This window comes from Musa acuminata, chromosome BXJ2-1 (assembly GCF_036884655.1).
Source record: "Musa acuminata AAA Group cultivar baxijiao chromosome BXJ2-1, Cavendish_Baxijiao_AAA, whole genome shotgun sequence".
NCBI lineage: Eukaryota > Viridiplantae > Streptophyta > Magnoliopsida > Zingiberales > Musaceae > Musa > Musa acuminata.
Genome location: NC_088338.1, coordinates 19,808,323 through 19,827,299, shown reverse-complemented (window position 1 = coordinate 19,827,299; position 18,977 = coordinate 19,808,323). Strand labels below are relative to the sequence as shown.

The 18,977-nt window shown below is 38.5% G+C and overlaps 2 protein-coding genes across 2 annotated transcripts; both read left to right on the top strand.

The window, feature by feature from the left end:
• The first annotated feature begins 5,048 nt into the window (after window positions 1-5,048).
• Window positions 5,049-9,233, top strand: LOC103972800 (protein CYSTEINE-RICH TRANSMEMBRANE MODULE 11). The gene is made up of 3 exons (XM_009387162.2): window positions 5,049-5,208; window positions 5,295-5,523; window positions 8,928-9,233. The coding sequence occupies exons 1-3, from the start codon at window positions 5,163-5,165 to the stop codon at window positions 8,974-8,976; spliced, it is 324 nt and encodes a 107-aa protein (XP_009385437.1). The 5' UTR covers window positions 5,049-5,162; the 3' UTR covers window positions 8,977-9,233.
• Window positions 9,234-9,756: 523 nt separating this feature from the next.
• On the top strand, window positions 9,757-18,173 carry LOC135599067 (uncharacterized). The gene is made up of 6 exons (XM_065093761.1): window positions 9,757-10,097; window positions 11,203-11,284; window positions 11,384-11,415; window positions 12,811-13,052; window positions 17,619-17,855; window positions 17,949-18,173. The coding sequence occupies exons 2-6, from the start codon at window positions 11,232-11,234 to the stop codon at window positions 17,955-17,957; spliced, it is 573 nt and encodes a 190-aa protein (XP_064949833.1). The 5' UTR covers window positions 9,757-10,097; window positions 11,203-11,231; the 3' UTR covers window positions 17,958-18,173.
• The last annotated feature ends 804 nt before the right edge of the window (window positions 18,174-18,977 follow it).

Here is an 18,977-nt window from a genome sequence, read left to right as displayed (position 1 = left end):
GTGGCAGGCTGGGCGGCGAGCGGCGTCGTCGCTGGCTGGGCAGCAGTGGCGACGGTGGTGGCAACCGGCGTTCGCAGCAGCAAGGGGATCCGTGACTGCGGCAGCAATGGGACCCGCGACTGCGACGGTGGTAACTGCCCTGTTTCGGTCACAACCGATGCAGAGCAAGGGGAAGCAGCGGCTGGGAGGCGAGCGGCGGTCGTCGCACGGGGGAGCAGCGGCTGGAAACAAGGGCAGCAGATGTGAGTTGCCGTGATTGCCCTGTTTCGGTATCAAAAGATGCAGAGCAAGGGGGATCGGCTGCTGGGAGGCGTGCGGTGGTCGTCGCACGGTGCCTGGCAGCGGTGGTGGCTCGGCAACGAAGGAGAGGGGTGGCGTTGAAGTGGCCGAGAAACAGCGCCGGCGGTAGAGGCAACCAGCGCCTGCGGCAGCAGAGGGATCGGCGGCTGCTCTGTTTCGATCGCACCACAGAAACAGCGACGTCGACAGATCGCACGGCCGAAGCTGCAACCAAGGGAAGGCAGCGATGGCGGTGCGGCTAGGGCAGCGTCGCCGACGGTAGAAGCGGCGATGGGTGGTCCGCTGGCTGGGAAACGGCGACCGCGGCCCTTCTCGCTCGAGCGGGATGCGGGCAGCGAGGAGGCGAGGTGAGAAGGTTGCTGGCCGGGAGGCAGCGGCGGCGGTGGAGAAGGAGTTGCCCTACAGCGGCGGTAGAGAAGAGGAGCAGGGCTGCGGCAGAGTGGGACGCTGGCAGCGTCGTCTCCTGGCAGCGGTGGTGGACTCTGGCCGGAAGTGGGGCAGAGTCGGTTGCTGGCCGGAGAGCAGCGACGGGCGGCGGGTGGGTTGGCCGGAAGCAGGGGAAGCAGGGGCGTGTGGCTGCGGTTGCTGCTTCTTCTTCTCTCTTTCTTTCTTTCTTTCTTTCTTTCGTTCTTTCGTTTTTTTTTTTTTTTTTTTTGATAGCTTCGTTGCAGCGAGAACGCCAAGGATCGCTGCTCTGATACCAAATGATAAGACCCTAAAGTCTTATCGTAGGCTCTGATACCAAATGATAAGATCGTCGCTCTCATACCAAATGATAAGACCCTAAAGCCTTATCGTCGAAGAAAGGGGAGAAATGGGGATGATAATGATCACTTCGAGGGGATCAGCCTCCTTGATTGCTTCGAGGGGATCGATCGGCCCTCCTTGATTACTTCGAGGGGATCGATCGGCCCTCCTTGATTGCTTCGAGGGGATCAACCTCCTAGGGTTTGTCAAAAGACAAAATAGTATTTTTTATAGATTATTGAAAAGAAGCAGTTACATCCCTATTTATAGAGTTCCACCCAAAGTCCATCAGGACTTGAACTCTAATAATAAATAAATATTAAATAAATCTCTACTTGATTCTAACTGAGTCAAACCGACTCAATAAACAACTGGACTAAACAGACTCAATAAATATTATTCAAAAGCTCAGAAAAAAGGTCCTAACAGATGCTTCGATCACAATGAGACAATTAAAGTAGAAAAATCATGTTGGGCCGGAGGAATATGTTAGAAGATTGGACGTCGGGCCGGTGGATCGGTCGACGTATCGATAGAAGGCTTCGAGCCGTAGATTCAGGCATCGGGCTAAGAAGAGCGGACATTATGCCAAGGATATCGGAGTTGCGGAGTCAACTGGCCGATTGAGCAATAGGCCGCAGGAGAGGACGATACGCCGAAGAATCGGACGAAGCGTCGAGGGACCAATGACATGCTGGACAACTTGATTAGATGCTTAGGATTAATTGTCTAGATCGAAGTATGTTTTACATGTGCAAGATTAACTACGATAGCATGAAGACATAAAGCAAGTTTACTGGAGTCAAGTTCGATGGGTGTTTGAGAGTCCGCCGAAAGTCCGAAGAGTCGTCGAAAGTGCTACCGGAACCAACCGAAAAAGAATCGGGGACTTGTCGACGTTTTCGAAAGTCCGCTGGAAGTTTGCCGGAAAGCTCGCCGGAAGGAAACTCGACGTTGCCGGTTAAAATTTGCTTAGGGCTATGTCTTACTTTCGTCGTTTACATATAATTTGGGTTAGGATTAAGGGTTAATCCTATAACCCGGTTAGGGGCCAATTGGACCCGAGTTTGGATTGGTTTGGGCCAAGTTTGGAGCCCAACCAGTGTGTTGGAATAGTCCAAGTGGTGGCACCGTTAGACTGGGCGGTGGCACCGCCCAGAACCTGAGAGGTCCGGCGGTGGCACTGCCAGCACCCGGCCGGACTGGGCGGTGGCACCGCCCAGAACCCGAGAGGTCTGACGGTGGCACCGCCAGTACACTGTCAATGTCAGACAGTAATAGGCGGTGGCACCACCACTGATAGGTGGTGGCATCGCCAGCACCGGGAAACCCAAAAGCAATTCAAATTTAGAGCCCAAATTTGAATCTTCTTGGGGCCTATAAATACCCCTCAATTCTCAGTACAGATAACACCTTTTTGACAAGTTAGAAAGTGAGAAAAAGCTCTAGCAAAGTATTGTTTTCAATAGCTTAAGTGTTCACCTCCCTCTTTCTCTTTGAAAAATCTTTAAGAGTGTGAACCACTTGTAAGAAGATTGTAAGAGGTGTATTTGGTCCTTCCCCTTCAAAGTGATTTACAAGTAGAAGTTGGGAGCCTCATCGAAGAAGACTTCGAAAGTGGATGTAGGTCACTTGACCGAACCACTATATATCGTGGTGTTCCTTGAATTTGTGAGTGTTTAATGTTCTGAACCATTTCTCTACTTAGCTACAAATCATTCAGTTTTTATCTCCCTACTCTTGACTACCTTTACTCGAGCTATTTTAGCTAAGTCATCCTTCGTCGAATCGAAATCTCTACACATTTACGAAATCGATTTCAAACTTATGTGTTTTAATCTACTACACTAATTCATCCCCCCCCCCCCCCTCTTAGTACCGCTTCGATCCTAACAGAGACAACCTTTACAAACACACACTCTTCTCTAAATAGAATTTTAAGTTTAAGCTAGAGAAGGGGATTTCTTAAGTGTTTTCTACAGCGTTTTCTTACTTTTAAACTCTTTGTGCTTATGTATGTTAACCAGGGATGAGAGGAGTATTTATAGGCTTCAAGTTGATTTAAACTTGGAGCCTAAAAAGGTATCATCCTAGGTTTTTTGGGTACTAGCGATACCACCGCAGTTATTGGGCGGTACTATTGTTGTTGGCCTATCATTGGGCGGTACCACCGCTTGATAGGGGCTGTACCACCGCTGGCAGCATTCACTGCTGGTGATACCACCACCCAATCTAGGCAGTACCACTGCCCAAAATTCCTGGGATGCTGTCTCCCAGATGGTGTCGTTGTCGGTTGGGCTTTCAGCATCCTGGTTGGGCCTTGAATCCGGCCCAAACCAGCCTAACTTTAGGCCTAGTTGGCCCCTAATAGAGTTGATGGAATTACCTCCCAAATCATACTATAATTATGTGCTAACTATGAAATTTAAGGCATACAATAAGCTAAATAAGTCTGGTTTCTTCCGGTGAGCTTTCGGCGATCTTCCAGCAAACTTCCGACAATCTCTCGGTAATGTTCCGGCGGACTCCCGGCAAGCTCCTGGACTTCACGACGGTCTTCTTAGCGAGCTCTGATGAGCTTCTTTTGCAAGGTCCTGGACTTCTCGGTTGGTTTCGGCAGAACTTCCAACAAATGTCCGGACTTCCGATGAACTTTCGAACTCCCAACGAAATCGCATTCTTGACTCCGGGACTTCATTTTGCTTTATGCCTTACTATCGTAGTTAATCCTGTATACATAAAACACACTTTGATCTAGACAATTATTACTAAGCATGAATCATGTTGTCCGATATGTCATTGGTCTATCAATACTTCGTCTGATTCTTCGATACATCGTCCTCTCTTGTGGCCTATTACCAAATCGGCCAGTTGACCTCCGCAACTATGATATTCATGGCGTAATATCCGCTCTTCTTGGCCCGATGCCCGAATCCATAGACCGAAGCCTGCTGCCGATATGTCGATCGATCCTTCTGTGCGACGTCCAATCTTCTGACATGTTTTCCTCCGGCCCAATATGATTCTTCCTGCTTTAATTGTCTCTCCCTGATCGAAGTATCCTGCGTCACTCAAAACACAGATCAAATCATAAATACTATCAATTGGTTTCATACTAAGTGTGATATACAAGTATGAAAAACTTATATAAGATATTTTAAACTTATTTTAAACTTATATAGGATACTACAAAAAAAAAATCATTTTAAACTTAAAAAAAATTTGACATCAAAATTGTAGAGCCAATTTCTAAGTCTTAGATGAACTTAGATATTTTTGGCTCTGAATGAATTAGGTCACAATGTTTTTAACTTACTTTAATTAAAATTATATCAAAATCACAAAAATGAGGGTTTGAGTATGAAATTAATAGATATTCTAGTATGAAAAATAGTATATAAGATATTCATAAATAATACTTATATTTTATTTTTTAAGTTTTTATTACCCTTTATTTTTAATTAATTGTTTAAAATATTATATTACTTGATGTGTAACTATTTTGACGTTGGGTCCAATTAATATTTAGCATTCATTGGTTATTTTTGAAAAAAAATATTATTTATTTAAAATGCTCATATAATATTATTATATTATTATTTTTTACTTTATATTTAATAGCTTCAATTTTATTTTATTTTATCATTTTATCATAATTTTACTGTTTTATAATTTCAAGATTAATTTTATATATCTAATTTACCATTAATATAGTTAATATAAATAGCATTAGTTATTATTTCTTTTGGACCGAATTTAGTGTTAGGTGGTTAAAATGGTTCAATTGAATGAGATTGACAAAAGAGAAACATATTAAAAATAAAATAAGGTTCTTTTTGTTATATTGAAAGAAAGGATGCTTTGTAGGAAAAAAAAAAAGCACTGCAAGAAAAAAAAAATCGCCGGTTTTTTATTCAATTATGGACCCTAAACAAATGAGAAAGTATCCAATTCTGCTACCAATCGCATCATGCCAGCCAACCAACATCATGTGATGCACCGAATGCGACGGAGCGGCCCATTGGATACTTTTAGATCAACCCACCGTCGCCATCCTCCCCCGCTGCTTGTACCAACCCCATCCGACTTGCTCCCAACTCCGCAAAGCCATCGGAATGAGCTACCAGCAAGTTCCTCCTCAAGAAGCCTACCCACCGCCAGGTCGGTTTTCTCGCCTTCATCTCTCGATTCTTGTGTGCAAGAGATGACACGATGACGGTGGTTAATTTCGCTTGATTTGGTTTCAGGGTACTCGCCGCCTTACCCTCCACCGTACGGAGCTCCTCCACCGTACCCTCCGCCTTCCTCTCCACCCGGCGGTTACCCTCCACCCGGCGGCTATCCTCCACCGCGCCCTCCTGGGTACCAGGGGTACTTCTATGAGGACTACGCTCCCCCTCCGCCTCCTCCGCCTCCACCATCCCATCCCTACTACCACAGCCATGATGATGCCGGCCTCTCTTTCTTAAAAGGATGGTATGCGTCGCTCTTGTGCATCTCGTGCCCTTTTTCCCTTTCTTTGATGTCCAATTTCCCGTACCTAAGGTCTTAGATTGATTGGGCTTCTTCTTTAACATATCAAATGTTTGTGGCTCCGGATTGACTTCGATAATTGCTGGAGTTGTGATAATTTTCAAAATGGAGAAAAACCAATTTGTTCTAAGTTTTGGATAATTAAAGATTTAGAATTGATGAGTACTAATTTGAAGGACTTTGTTTTGATTAGATAGCGAGAAAATATCTTGGAGGTAGATAGATCAGACAACCGATTGAGAGTGAGTGATACTTTCTTTGATCCTGGCATATTTAGGAGGAAAAGATGGATATTTGGTTCCTATAATTATGCAGATCTCATGAATTATGAAACGGAATTGGTATCACAAGTTTAACACTGAAATGTTTATGCAATAAGAGTGTAGTATCAATGCTTCTGGAAAAAAAAAAGTGGTTGTTTTGTTTAAATCAGGGAAAGATCTTGTTAAAGGACACTGTCCACTCTGTACTGGTTACTGTGTATGCCTTCATGAAAATAAAAATTGTTAAGAAACTATGCAGGGGAATACAGAAAACATTGGATCATCTGCTTCTTATGAAAATTGTTGAGAAACTATGCAGGGAAATTCAAAAAACATTGGATCATCTGCTTCTTATGACTTAAATCAAAATAGCACTGCATGCTATTGAGTAGACCTCAGCCCTTCATCTTTTATCTGCCCACGGAGACTATTAAGTTTATGTCCTTCCTATTATTTTTGAATTAGTTATGATGGCTCCTATTTTTTAGCATCTATTCTGGTTGATCTCTACAAATTTTCTCAGAAATAATGCCTTAAAGTTAATGAAGTGAATAATTGTATAAGACATTTTAGATTAACATTAAATATGAAAACTCTTCTTTTGTGTGAGGTGTTGGTGTCATCTGGGACAATCTGAGTGTGAGATTAATCTTTATCCTTCTTTTTATTTTTTCTTTTTTGTTAATCTTCATCAGAAGTTAAAAATCCTTAGATTCCATGTCAAGTCCTTTGTATAATAATGCTAAACTCTTGTTTCCTTCTTAACATGCTGTCAAAGTTGGTCTCAATCTTGAATTATCTGATTTGTAGATCCTGGACTCGAGTCACAACCAATTATTTTGTTATGGCCACTTAATTCTTAATTCTATCGTTTTTGTCCTTTTGGGGTAATTTGTTCTGATTTTGTTGCCTATATTTGAATTAGATCTTTTATCTCATCCTCCATCCATATATCCTTAGACTTTGTTCTTGAGAAGTTCCATTGTTTTAGCTCCAAATAGATTAAAATATCATATTGAGATTTGATATTCACATTCCAGATGCTGTAATGTATCCTATCAACATCATTTCCTAATGTTGCTTCCAACACTTGGTTATGCTTTTGGTAAAATATTGTTGGTAAACAGCTTTGAATGCATCAGTTGTCTGTAAGTGTTCAAATAGTTTCTCAAAAACAATCTTTTAGGTCCAAACTTTAATGCAAATGACTAGATAATCCTCAACTATAGATTTTCTATCGTTAATTACAATCTCTCATGATGTACTGCAGAAGTCTTCAGTAATGATTTTTTGTCAACAATGGACACATTGTTATTAGTCATCTTTATCATTGTGCACATCTATACCCAACCTAATATTAAAACGAGTGGGAAATGAAATCTTCCTGAAAATCAGCATCATCATGTACACCAACATGAAGGCACCTATTTGCTGCAACCAACAATATGCAGGGGTGGTAAATAGCACCTTTGCATTATATGGTTGCACATGCAGTTATATCAAAGTATACAAATAATAGATTATTAATAAAAAATAAAGAAGTTCATAATCTAATTTAGATTATAAATGGGCAAATAGATTATTTGAATGCAATGAAAGAAACATATAGTCTAGTTTAAATTATGAATGGGGAAATATCTGTGACAGCCAGGTTAAGTAATGGGGCAGAATTTATGGTCAATCATGAATCTGTTTATCTAATAATATTTGAGTAAAATTAGAAGTGATTAATTTTGTATTAACTTCCACCATGTGTTATATTTATAAAATAATAATAAAAAAAGATAAACAAAACACATATGCCACTCTATTTTCATGATTCGAGTATGAGTTGGTGCATATTGTAATTCACAAGTTGATGCAATAGAACCTTATTGAGGACTTTTAAGCTATACAGTGCTACATAAACTGCATTTTGGAATTCTGGTACAAGTATTTTGATGCTCCTCTCTGTCATCATTGTAATTCACCACCTTGAAATATTTCTACAATGGTGTCACTGCAATCAAGTATACCTGCTATGAAGGATATTTTAAAATGTCTTCCTCAATAACAATATTCAAAATTTTCAAGAAGATGTCTTCCTCATAATTTGATTGCTCAGATTCTTGGACCCAATTATTTGTAACACCTATACATGCCTCGATAATGACATCTAACATTTTCCTGCACCTCTACTATTACCAGTGAAGCCTTAAGATATTGAGTGATCAACCATAATAAAGAATGTATCGTACTAGACATGTTTTTCAATCCCCATTTCGTCACAGTATTTCTAACATCATTCAAGTGGATGGCTAATTTCTGAACTAAGGTATTCTTGTGATCTGCTTACCTATACCACCAATTAATGAGTCTTCTAAAAGCATATGCCAGGTTATCACTCATCTAATTGCACTTAAGTTTTCTGAACACATTGGTACCACAAAACCATGGGTTTTCTCCTTGATCTAAATCGTATGGCATAATTATCGACTTTTCAGTTGACCCAAAATCATTGACACATGGCTTCTTATTTTTGTTGTTGACTATAAAGATATGATGATGAATTGACATTTTCTTTCAGTACTTACATTTCATAATGCTTAGTTTTGTGTGTAATTGTTAGTGGAATCTCATCTCAAAAATCACAAGGAGTTGGACTATTGGTTATAACTTAAAAGACAAGACCGTGAACAAGACTATATAAACAATTCTCGTCTTTCGACAGCTAATATAGTTACGACAAAACCTGAACAATTATTTGATAAAAAGTATTATATAGGGTTAGAAGTTGTGACATCAATACTCCTCATGTGCTCAACTGTGAGACTGATGTAGAATGAAGTTTTATGAATTGACTCGTGTACTTGAAGTTGCAGTGATGTAGAATGAGATTTTATGAATCAACCCATTGACGGTAAGGTTCATTAGTTAGATCTTTAAGCAACGTGATCAATGAACAGTTAGTTACATCTATGAGGTTTTATTTAACAGTGAAGATGATGCTTTTTTGTTCATTAATATGGACAGAACTACTTGTCCTTGGAATGTTATTACTTTTCGGGCTTGGATTTCTAATAGTGTTCTTTCTTCCTGATGTAGCCTGGCTGCCCTTTGCTGCTGCTGTGTACTGGAAGAGTGCTGCTTCTGAAAAGACTATTATCAATCGACAGTCAGCTCCATTATCTCAACTTTGCCGTCATTGCTCTTGGTGAATACTAGTGATCGAAAACTCTAAAGCTTAATACCGCTCCGAAGACCTATCCCTTGGTTTACAGTGTTGCTTGCTTCCTATTGTATTATGGCCCTCTTGTTTGTTAATTACAGCTTTAACAGAAATAATATCTAGAATTTGATATGTTAAAGGCGAAAACTGCAACTTGTGCAATGAATATAAAAGTTTGTGTATGGTCTCTTTGGTTATTACATGAAAGGTGGCTAACTTTAATATATTGACCATATGATACACATTTAAGAGAATGGGTCACTTTACAGGAAAATTGAAATTGTGGAATGTGACACTAATACCATAATTAGGTACTAAATTTCGTCTTCTTCTTGGATTCAACAAATGCACTAGCTCGGTGCTTAAAGGGTCAATGTGTTTTATCCTGAGATCAGGTGTTCGAAAAAAAAATAAGAAAAGAATCACTCAAAATATGTCACGACTCTGGCAAATTGTACTTCTATAAATTGTCGGTTGAAACTGTCCATAAGCACAATTTAATTGATATCCAGTCTGCTAGATTCGGGTTCAAGTTAAATTGGGTCAACCATAACCCAATCCAGGTGGAGCTCGGCTTTAAGTTTCCCAATCCTAACCCGTCTCAAAAAGTAAAACGAATCGGTTTTATTTCATCGGTTGGGTTTGAATCCGAATCGAGTCGCCACACTGTCGACGCGTACCTCTCGATCTTCTTAATTCTCCAACGGTGCAAAACAGAGATCCTAAACCTAGGTCAAAAAATTTCCCCAATCATCCTCGCCTTGTGTGACCACCTGTACCACCGGTCTCGTCGAGGTGGAAACCTACTGTTCGTTAGCTGCCAGCCCGCCCGCCCTGTCTCGCTGTCTTGGGTCGGCGAAACTTGCTGTCTCTCCATCCAGACGTCACCTCGGTCCGGCGCGCCGCCAACACCATCAAAAGGCACGCGACGAAGGACCAGTATCGCCGGTTGTTCTGGACGTTCCGTACCTCCCACCATCGCCGGCTGTTGGCGGTTTGCCATCACCATTTCATCGGATTTTGGATCGTTGCTTTCAATCATCGAGGTTCTTCCTTGTGTATCATTTCCGTGTTTTTTCTTTTGGGTTTGTTTTATGCAGTGTATAATTTTTGGGTATAAAACCAAGTTTTTTATATATAATTTCAATATCATTGTCCTGTTCGTAATTAAAAACGTGAATGGTGAGATAAAGGAAGGGGAAGCCAGTTTGTCAATCATGTACGAGTATTTAGTAACTATTTCAGTAGGAACCTCAGTATCTGATTTTTTTTCAGCTTCGTTGGTATTAAGACAACTTCTCATGTTTAAGTCTATTGCTTTCTTAAGTCATGGCTTCTTTCCTTTTTGAATTTGAGTAAAAAAAGAACTGCTCTCGTTTCGATGCCAAATCTAATGTTTGAGTTTGTTCTTTGACATAATTCTCCAACTAGTTTGACCTTGGTGTTCATTATGATCCATGGTAAACGAACTACTTAATTAATTGCCAGGATTCGACTCCCCTATCACAACTGCCGATAGGAATTGGATTGGATGTGGATCAGATATCAGCTAGTCTAGTGCATTTTTAGATTTCTTATGGGATCCAGATTGACCCTGATTCACTCCAGGTCCTATCTATTTGCTGGCCTAATTACACCTCGAAGACCAATCTAGTGACGTATATTAGTTAGATAGTAGGATTCTTCTTTTGAACATGTAGGTATCAAATGCTCAATAAAAAGAATGAGAAAATACATAACATCATATTTGGATTTTCAGAAACCTTTATTCTGGCACAATAGTAAACTAGTAGAGTCTGATGAAAAGTTAATCACATCTTTCTTCATTTCAGTTTTATGAATGTTGTTAATTTGATTATCTATGATTTAGTTCAGTTCATTTTCAGTCTGGTTAGATTTTTGGGGTAATGGTCAACTGATGTAACTTATATATGTGAAGGAAACATTACCAATCATGAGACTGATGAATTTGTCTTTGTACTGTGAAACTGAAGATTATTCTGTGAAAATTATGAGAACTTTTAACATATGGAAGACAGATGATCTATCTACTTTTTTGTCAATAATTCTTTTTATGGATGACTATTAAAGTTCGTACATAAATTTCAATGATGTTATTCTCTGTGGTTTTAATCAATAATCATTTTGTAGTTGTAGTTGTTCTCAACTGGTTTTACAATATGTTCAAGAACACATTCCAATCTGGGTTCTTATCTATTCTCTACAGTCTTGGGTAAGTCCATGCTTGATTATTTTATCCTTAATATTGGTTAAATACTTAAATATGCAAATTTTCTTGCGTAAACATTTTAACTTTTTTTTTCTTTTACAGGAGCAAACCTTTGCAAATATGGGACAAAGAAGGTAATACTCATTTCTCAATTGTAATGAAGGGGTAGGTAATGCATATAGAAATATTAGCATCACTGGTAAAACTGCAGTTCCACTTTTCTTAGAGCTAGAATAATCAAAATTCACTTCTGATGGTTGGAAATGGTCGTGAAAAGGGATTGGACTGACCAGCAGGCCAACAAATGCTAATATATGATAGATACACATGGATATGAGTTCTCGTGCATATTTTTTGATGCAGCTTGATATAAGCATACCTGATCTCTTTCAGATTGAGAGTGAACTCATACAGATATTGTTTGACACAGTTTCACCCTTGGATGGAAGTTTGTATCATTTTTTAACTCTGGATTTATGTTCTGGAACTTCCAGTGACATATGGACCATGCTGGTCATTTCTGGAACTCTACATGCTGACACTCTGAGCCATAATGCTGTTGACATTGATACAATTGATACAAATTGATAATCAGGTTCTTCACTTTTGCAGATGAAATGTTTTAATATGTTAGTGGTCTTTAAAAATAATAAGAACTTTTTCTAATGTTGTGAGAATGTGGAAAATTGAAAACTTTCTTAGGTAGTCTTGGAATTATGTAAAGGATTACTTATATTGGGTATTATTCAATATTGGTACAATGAAAGCAGTTTACCAGTGTTCCATTTGGGAACGAATGGATGCCTTTAAAAAGCCACGAATATGTGAATGTTAGGGTGCATTTGATACTGGTGAGCCATGCTGACGTTTCGCACTAAGAATCAAAAGTAGGAAAAAAAAAGTGAGATATTGAAAATCCAGTTCAAAATGGCTTGTAAATACCTTGTCAAGGTTGTTGGCTTCTAGCTCCTGTCTTCTACCAACGCTGTCTCCTAATCATGTCTTTGATGCGGGTGATGCAGCTGCCAGTAGGTCTGCCCACTGTCATAAATGGTTTTTGTTGCACTAAGGGAAATATTTCCCTTGAATCCTATGACTTGATGGGTCAGAAGGAAATACTTCTTATAGTTTTACCATATTATGCAGTTCAATTTATTCTCCATAGAGAAGTTCAGTCTGCTCATGATTATATATATCCTTGTTTTCTATGTAACTCATATTTGAGTTTCACATGTCCAAAACTTAAATCCATGTAACAGTATGTACTATTGCCATTGGAGAGCCAAATGACCATCCATATTTTCTCTTAACGTTTTTGGGTGATTTAAAATTTGCACATTCCCTATTTATGTCTTCTCAAGTACACATGCTACTCTTTACATCTCTTTAAACTGTATTTGACTTTTAAAGTAAAAAAATATAACCTATGTATAAATCTCTTAAAAGAGTATGGTGTCTGGTGGTTTTGCCCTCTAACATGAACACACACCTGTAACAATTTTTAAATATAAGATTCTCTTGCATTGCAGTTGTCAATGGACAGGTTAGACGGCTACAAGATGACGATATCCAGTCAAATGTGCTTGAAATAGTTGGCTCAAATGTGCAGTCAACTTACATTACTTGTCCTGCTGATCCATCTGCAACACTTGGTATCAAGCTTCCGTTTTTGGTTATGATTGTAAAAAATCTGAAGAAGTATTTTACCTTTGAGATTCAGATTTTGGATGATAAGAATGTTCGCCGCCGTTTTAGAGCTTCAAATTTTCAGGTGTGCAATTTTGCTATTTATTCTCTGTTTTTTATTCTTTGTCTGAAATTATTAGTTAGTTGATATTATATCTTGTATTTGGAGTTATCTGATTGTCACATTATGGTGCAATCAACCTTTTTGTCTTTGGTTTACGTTATAGGTGAAACATTTCATTTGTCTCTTCATTGTTTGATTAACTTCCACTTAGTCACGGTTTACTATATTCTATTTATATTTTCATTCTTCTTTAGAGACAAAAGTGTTTCATTTTCCTAAACATAAGGGTGCTTGTTTTAATAGTTTAGGTATAGTGGCATGATCATTACACATTTTGGCATGTCCTCCTAATGTGCCACACATCTATTCCTTATATTTTGTATATTTGACTTGACCTGACTAGGTCCACGCATAACAAATATATGCATTCAATCTCATTTTTTCACTTTAATACTGTAATTTATAGAATATGATTGCCTAGAAGCAAAATAATTAAATCCATTAACCAAAGTTATGTCAGAACTTTTTAATTAATCAAGAGAAACAATATCCTTATATAATGAAGTTCACATTTTACAATAGCAATAGACTTTTGTAAGCTTATGTTTGCTTAATATAAGGTAGTACATTTTTCATTTCATATTTTTGACTATAAATATGAGACCCTTGTGACAAATTCTTGAATTGCAAGCTTAACAATTTGTATTTCTACATATCATATATGTCCAGTATTAGTGTTGAAAATTTCTTTACATAGTCTCTGATGAAGGTACATATCCCATATGTCCAGTATAAGTGTTGAAAACTTCTTTACATAGTCTCTGATGGAGGTGGTTTGATAGAGTTGTCTCAACTTTCGATGTGCCACAAATTCGGTATTCTTAGGCAGGAACTAAGTTTGCAACTCGTGCTTCAAATCTTCCCATGTGTCCACCCAACACCATCCTTGTTGGATTTCTTCCTTTCGGGTGCACAATCAAAGTTTCACATCACCATTCAGGTACATCGTCGTAATTGTCACTCTGGTCTCCTCAGAATCGAGCCTTGTTGCTCTGAAGTATTGCTTTTTATCACAAAAAGTTCTCGAGCACCTTTATGTTTCTTGCACCCCAATAGTAGTGCGGCTCAAGTGCTTTTAGCTATTGTGTCGAAGCAAAATGGGTGTTGCCCCCTCTCGCGTGTAGAGCCATCTAGGTATCGTCTTTCTTTCCATGAGATCCGTCACGATGTCTAGTTGGTGTTGCACAGACTCCTTCGTATCTTTCGTCAATTAGTTGACTCGAGACTCTATTAGGTCGATCCAAGAATCCGCTTCCTCTTATGAGTTCTCTACCCTAAAGAGTCGTCGTTGGCCTCGATAGAGTTCCTTATGCTCGCTTCGAGGATATTGAGGAACGTTTCAACCATAACAATTCTTTATAATTTTTTGGCTTTAACAAGCAAGTCTCAGTATCTCGCTCAAATTCATAACATTCAAGTAAGTCAGCAAACACTTGGAAGGAAAGAAGAAATATAGATTTCGAATAAAAAAAAAGATAGCCACATATCAACGATCACTTAATTGGATGCTTGGGTGTTCGACAAGCCTATGCACACTTTGCATACAAGCTTGTGTTTCCAAATCAGAGCCCAACACTATCCTAGAGGTCAATCCAGCCCTGTGCTACTAGGGTGGTTCTAGGGTGTTGAGATGGCCGATGTTTCGCATCGTACCGTAGACTTGAAAAATTAGGTTGCAACATGTGAAAATGGTGAGCAATCATTGCACAGCCATGCAAACTGTCTAGGCTTACAAAAACAATGGAAAAGCATCCATGCAACAATCGTCTATGCTAGGATGGTAAGCTTACCATATGGTCACCCAGTCCTCCCTACCCCTCAACCTTTTCCACTTGAGTTTCCCTCAGTCACTGTCCTCTCACTCAATATCTCTTTAAACTCTCTCAATCTTTTAATTATTTAAATCTCACTTAGAAACCTCCATCTTTCGTGAACTTTAGCAAATCGAGGTTCAAACTCAAGAAAGCTTCCACATTTTTCTCTGAATTAGATATATTCAAAGCTCAGATTCAATTTGTGTCATTTTTTTGTTGATTAGAACAGCTTTGATTTTAAAATTTTCCATCTTAAGATCATGATTTCACAGCGATTTTAAAAGGCGCTCGGGCGCTCGCCTCGCCCGAGTGCCTCGCTAATCTCCTAGGCGGCACGCTTCAAACAGGCGCTGCCCTGGGCGCTCACCCGAGCCCAAGCGCTGGGCGCTTCGGGCGAGCGCCCGGGTTAACCAAGGCGACCGAACCAGGATTTGAGGTCTGGTTCGGTCCTGGTTCGGTCTATGATGGTTAGTTGGTTCAATCGAACCAACTAAAACTGATATAAGTGACAACCGAACCCTAACCCTCGTCGTTGCTGATCCCGATCCCGATCCCGCTGCTCGCCGCTGTCGCTGCTCGCAAATGCTGCTGCTGTCGCTGCTCGCAAACGCTGCCGTTGTCGCCGCTCCTGCTCTCGCTCCTGTCGCCGCTACCGCTGCCGTTGTCGCCGCTCACCGTTGTCGCTTCCTCTTTTCTCAGTCAGCAGGCTCAGCACCCCTTTACACTTCCTTTTAACAGTATACGTATACTGTATATTGTTAATATTATTAAGTTTATTTGAAATGATTAATTTTTAATATTGTTAATAGATTAATAATATATTATTTTGATTTTAATACTGTTAATTTTTATTTATTTAAAACTTTTTGTTAAAGTGATATTGTGATTTTGTATCTTAGATTTTCTTAATTTAATAACATATTTTTATTTAAAATTTTAAATAATTATATTTATTAATTATATTATATAATTTTATATTTTAGCGTCTCGCTTTGTTCGGGCGAGCGCCTGGCTTGGGCGTTTTTGGACCTTGGCGCCTAGCGCTTTTTAAATCACTGTGATTTCATTGGTTACTTTATCGCTTTTATTCTAAATATATGCATTTCCCTCTCATAAAAGACTGTTGAAGTTTTGTATATTAATGTAGATCTATCTCATTGTAGGTCAGATCTGCTTGGCTTTGGCCAAGATTTGTTCAGATTAAGTTGAGATCTGTTCAGATCTGGATCCAAATGCATTGTTTGGATCTGACCAAGGTCACAAATCTGATTGAAATCGACATAGATGTAGGCTAGATCCACATATATCTAAACTAGATCGATACTGATTAGCTCTAGATTTGTGTTGATTTGAATTACAAGACTTCTTACTTAGACTTTTCTCTTTGTGAGATTCATGGAGATGACAGTGGGATAGATAATAATGCATATATTGATGATGTTGGTTAGGTTAGGAGGTCTTACATTCCCAATATATAACCATAATAGAGAGTTGGAGTGTGGACTGCAGAACAATATCATAATCACCCAATGACAATCATAGTCCATGAAGATCCAGACGGTTTGTTTATGTCTAGAAGGATAATGGTAAATGGAAAACAATTAACGACTTCAGGGAGGTGAGAGTGCTTGCCCATTTTGTAAAACTTACACCGACATGTTTCGTTGATTTGACAAGTATGAGCCTGAAATTAATTTTGTATGAGCATGTTTTCTAGTTCTCAAGTGATTAGCAAGCTTAGAATTCCATAAAAAAGCTTACATCTGTTCTTGCCCATTTTGGTATTAGATCTCTGTTTTTCCTAACTTTGTCCTACCTTAATGAATATTTCTTTGCTTGAAGTCAAAGATGGGACAGAAGATGAATGGGAGGTGAGAGCCAACGATGGCTTTTATTTTCCTCCCCTCTTTCATTCTCTGCATCACAATGCCTGGACTGAGCCTGAAAAGGATGTAAATGCTGTTAAGTGATTTTTGACCAGCCACAGTGATGCAAAAAACATTAAAAGGGGCCTGACTGATCAGTTTGGTCAGATTGGTATAGAAAATTTTATGCGTTTCCCACTAATATAGTTGCTGAGATTACTCTGGCGTCCTTAGGGTTTTTCATGGTTGTGCTATCAACATGATTTTAAATTCATCTCTTTGGATTCCCAAATTCTTTCAAGTTAGTACCTTGTTCTAAACAAGTCCTAGTTTCTTTTTGTGCATGAGATGGTGTTGACAACGGTATACTTTCAGTTAGTCAACTGGAGGTAGGATTTGCTGACTATTATTAATGCATGAAGAAGGGGACTGATCCTGTAGCACAAAATCCTTAATTTTGTTTTCTTGCCTTTTTGTTCGTATATCTCCTTGATACATGGAGATACATTCAAGTACGAAATCTATTAAAAAGTTCCATAGGACTTGTAGATTGAGCTTTAAGTCTTTAGCATTCTTCTCTCATGGGTGAATAAATCTCTCACCAACACATACCCTTGTTAGTAAAGAGGCTGTCTTCATGCATTGGTCATCCAAATCGTAAAGGACTAACCATACCATTCTACCAATTCTCGCCCTTATCCTTTTTGTTGCTCGTATGTTGACTGAATTTTCAACTTTAAAATTTGATCATCAACTGGATGTTGTAGGACATGATTCTTGTGTAATTTATCTATGGGAAAGATAATTAAGACAAAATTTTCCAACTTGTGAATGTTTTGGTGATGCAGTCTGTAACACGGGTAAAGCCATTTATTTGCACCATGCCTCTTACATTGGAAGATGGTTGGAACAACATTCAACTAAATCTTGCTGATCTAACGAGAAGGGCATATGGCACAAATTATGTCGAGACTCTTAGAGTGCAGGTCCATGCAAACTGCCGACTCAGAAGAATTTACTTCTCGGATCGTCTTTACTCAGAGGAAGAGCTCCCCCAGGAGTTCAAACTGTATCTCCCAATGCAAGTAAGTGGTTTTGCAATATCGTAAGAGCATCTCTATTGTTGTCATATATTGCTCATGCTGTGCCTCAATTGATGCCTCTGTTGCAACTTGCAGAAAGCATGACACCTCGGGAAGTGCATCAGAAATATAGCATCTTGATTGTGAAGCCTTAACATTAGTTCTATTAAGTTATATCTGGCTCTTGATATGTTTAGGAAACTGTGCCTTGATGTTTGGGTAGTATTGTACATTCCTATAACATTTTCCATGTGATTAGATGATGTTGAATCCGTAAGTTCTAATTCCATGAAGATCTGTTGCACTGCTTTTTTCCTTTAATCATGGTCTCTAAATATGTTATTCTTTTTTGAATGGTTGGAAATGTAAATAATAAATGAATCATAGGTTTTAATATGATACAATGTTCTCATGCTATCTACTACCTACTTCATCTGCAATGCGAGTCCTTCTGTTAGAGAACAGTTACTATTCTCTATGCTACGTCGAATCTATTCCTACCGACTCCAGGGCTGTCCTCTGAGACTATCGGTGTCTTCAATTTCTACCCACCCATCTTTTAACTCAACTTTTCCTCCCCCGTTTGACTGATGAGATAAATTAATTGAGGAAAAAAAAGAGAGAATAATGATGTGTTCATTAACATTGGAATGGAAATTAAAATTGAGAAGACGATAAGTATATGATAATGCTAGGGACTTAGGGTGTATTTGAGAATATATTTAAAATGTGCATTGGCAGCTCAATGCATATTTTAAATGTGAATTGATATTTGATAATTTTTTTTAAAATTATATCTAACCTGGATGTTGCATTATAAACGCTCAAATGTTGCTAAGCATTTCAACATTTATAGAATGTTAATACAATTTTTTAATTTTTGAAAGTACCATATGATCTTGTTTAAGAGTATAATATTGTCAAAATGATTTAGTGAAAAACTAATATGATACATGTTTTCTATAGGATGATATTTTTATTTATTTATTCTTAAAAATATTTATATTTATTTATCTTTTTGCATTATTTATTTATTATATATTTGGGCCATACATTTTTTTTATAAGATTAACTATACTTATTTATTTTTGACATATTAATTTAAATGAAAAAATATATTTTTAA

Coding starts and splice junctions, on each gene's coding strand:
- LOC103972800 (XM_009387162.2), top strand. CDS start 5,163: ATGAGCTACCAGCAAGTTCCTCCTCAAGAAGCCTACCCACCGCCAG. Junction 5,209..5,294: donor AGAAGCCTACCCACCGCCAG/GTCGGTTTTCTC, acceptor ATTTGGTTTCAG/GGTACTCGCCGCCTTACCCT. Junction 5,524..8,927: donor CTCTCTTTCTTAAAAGGATG/GTATGCGTCGCT, acceptor TTCCTGATGTAG/CCTGGCTGCCCTTTGCTGCT.
- LOC135599067 (XM_065093761.1), top strand. CDS start 11,232: ATGTTCAAGAACACATTCCAATCTGGGTTCTTATCTATTCTCTACAGT. Junction 11,416..12,810: donor GCAAATATGGGACAAAGAAG/GTAATACTCATT, acceptor CTTGCATTGCAG/TTGTCAATGGACAGGTTAGA. Junction 13,053..17,618: donor TTAGAGCTTCAAATTTTCAG/GTGTGCAATTTT, acceptor TTGGTGATGCAG/TCTGTAACACGGGTAAAGCC.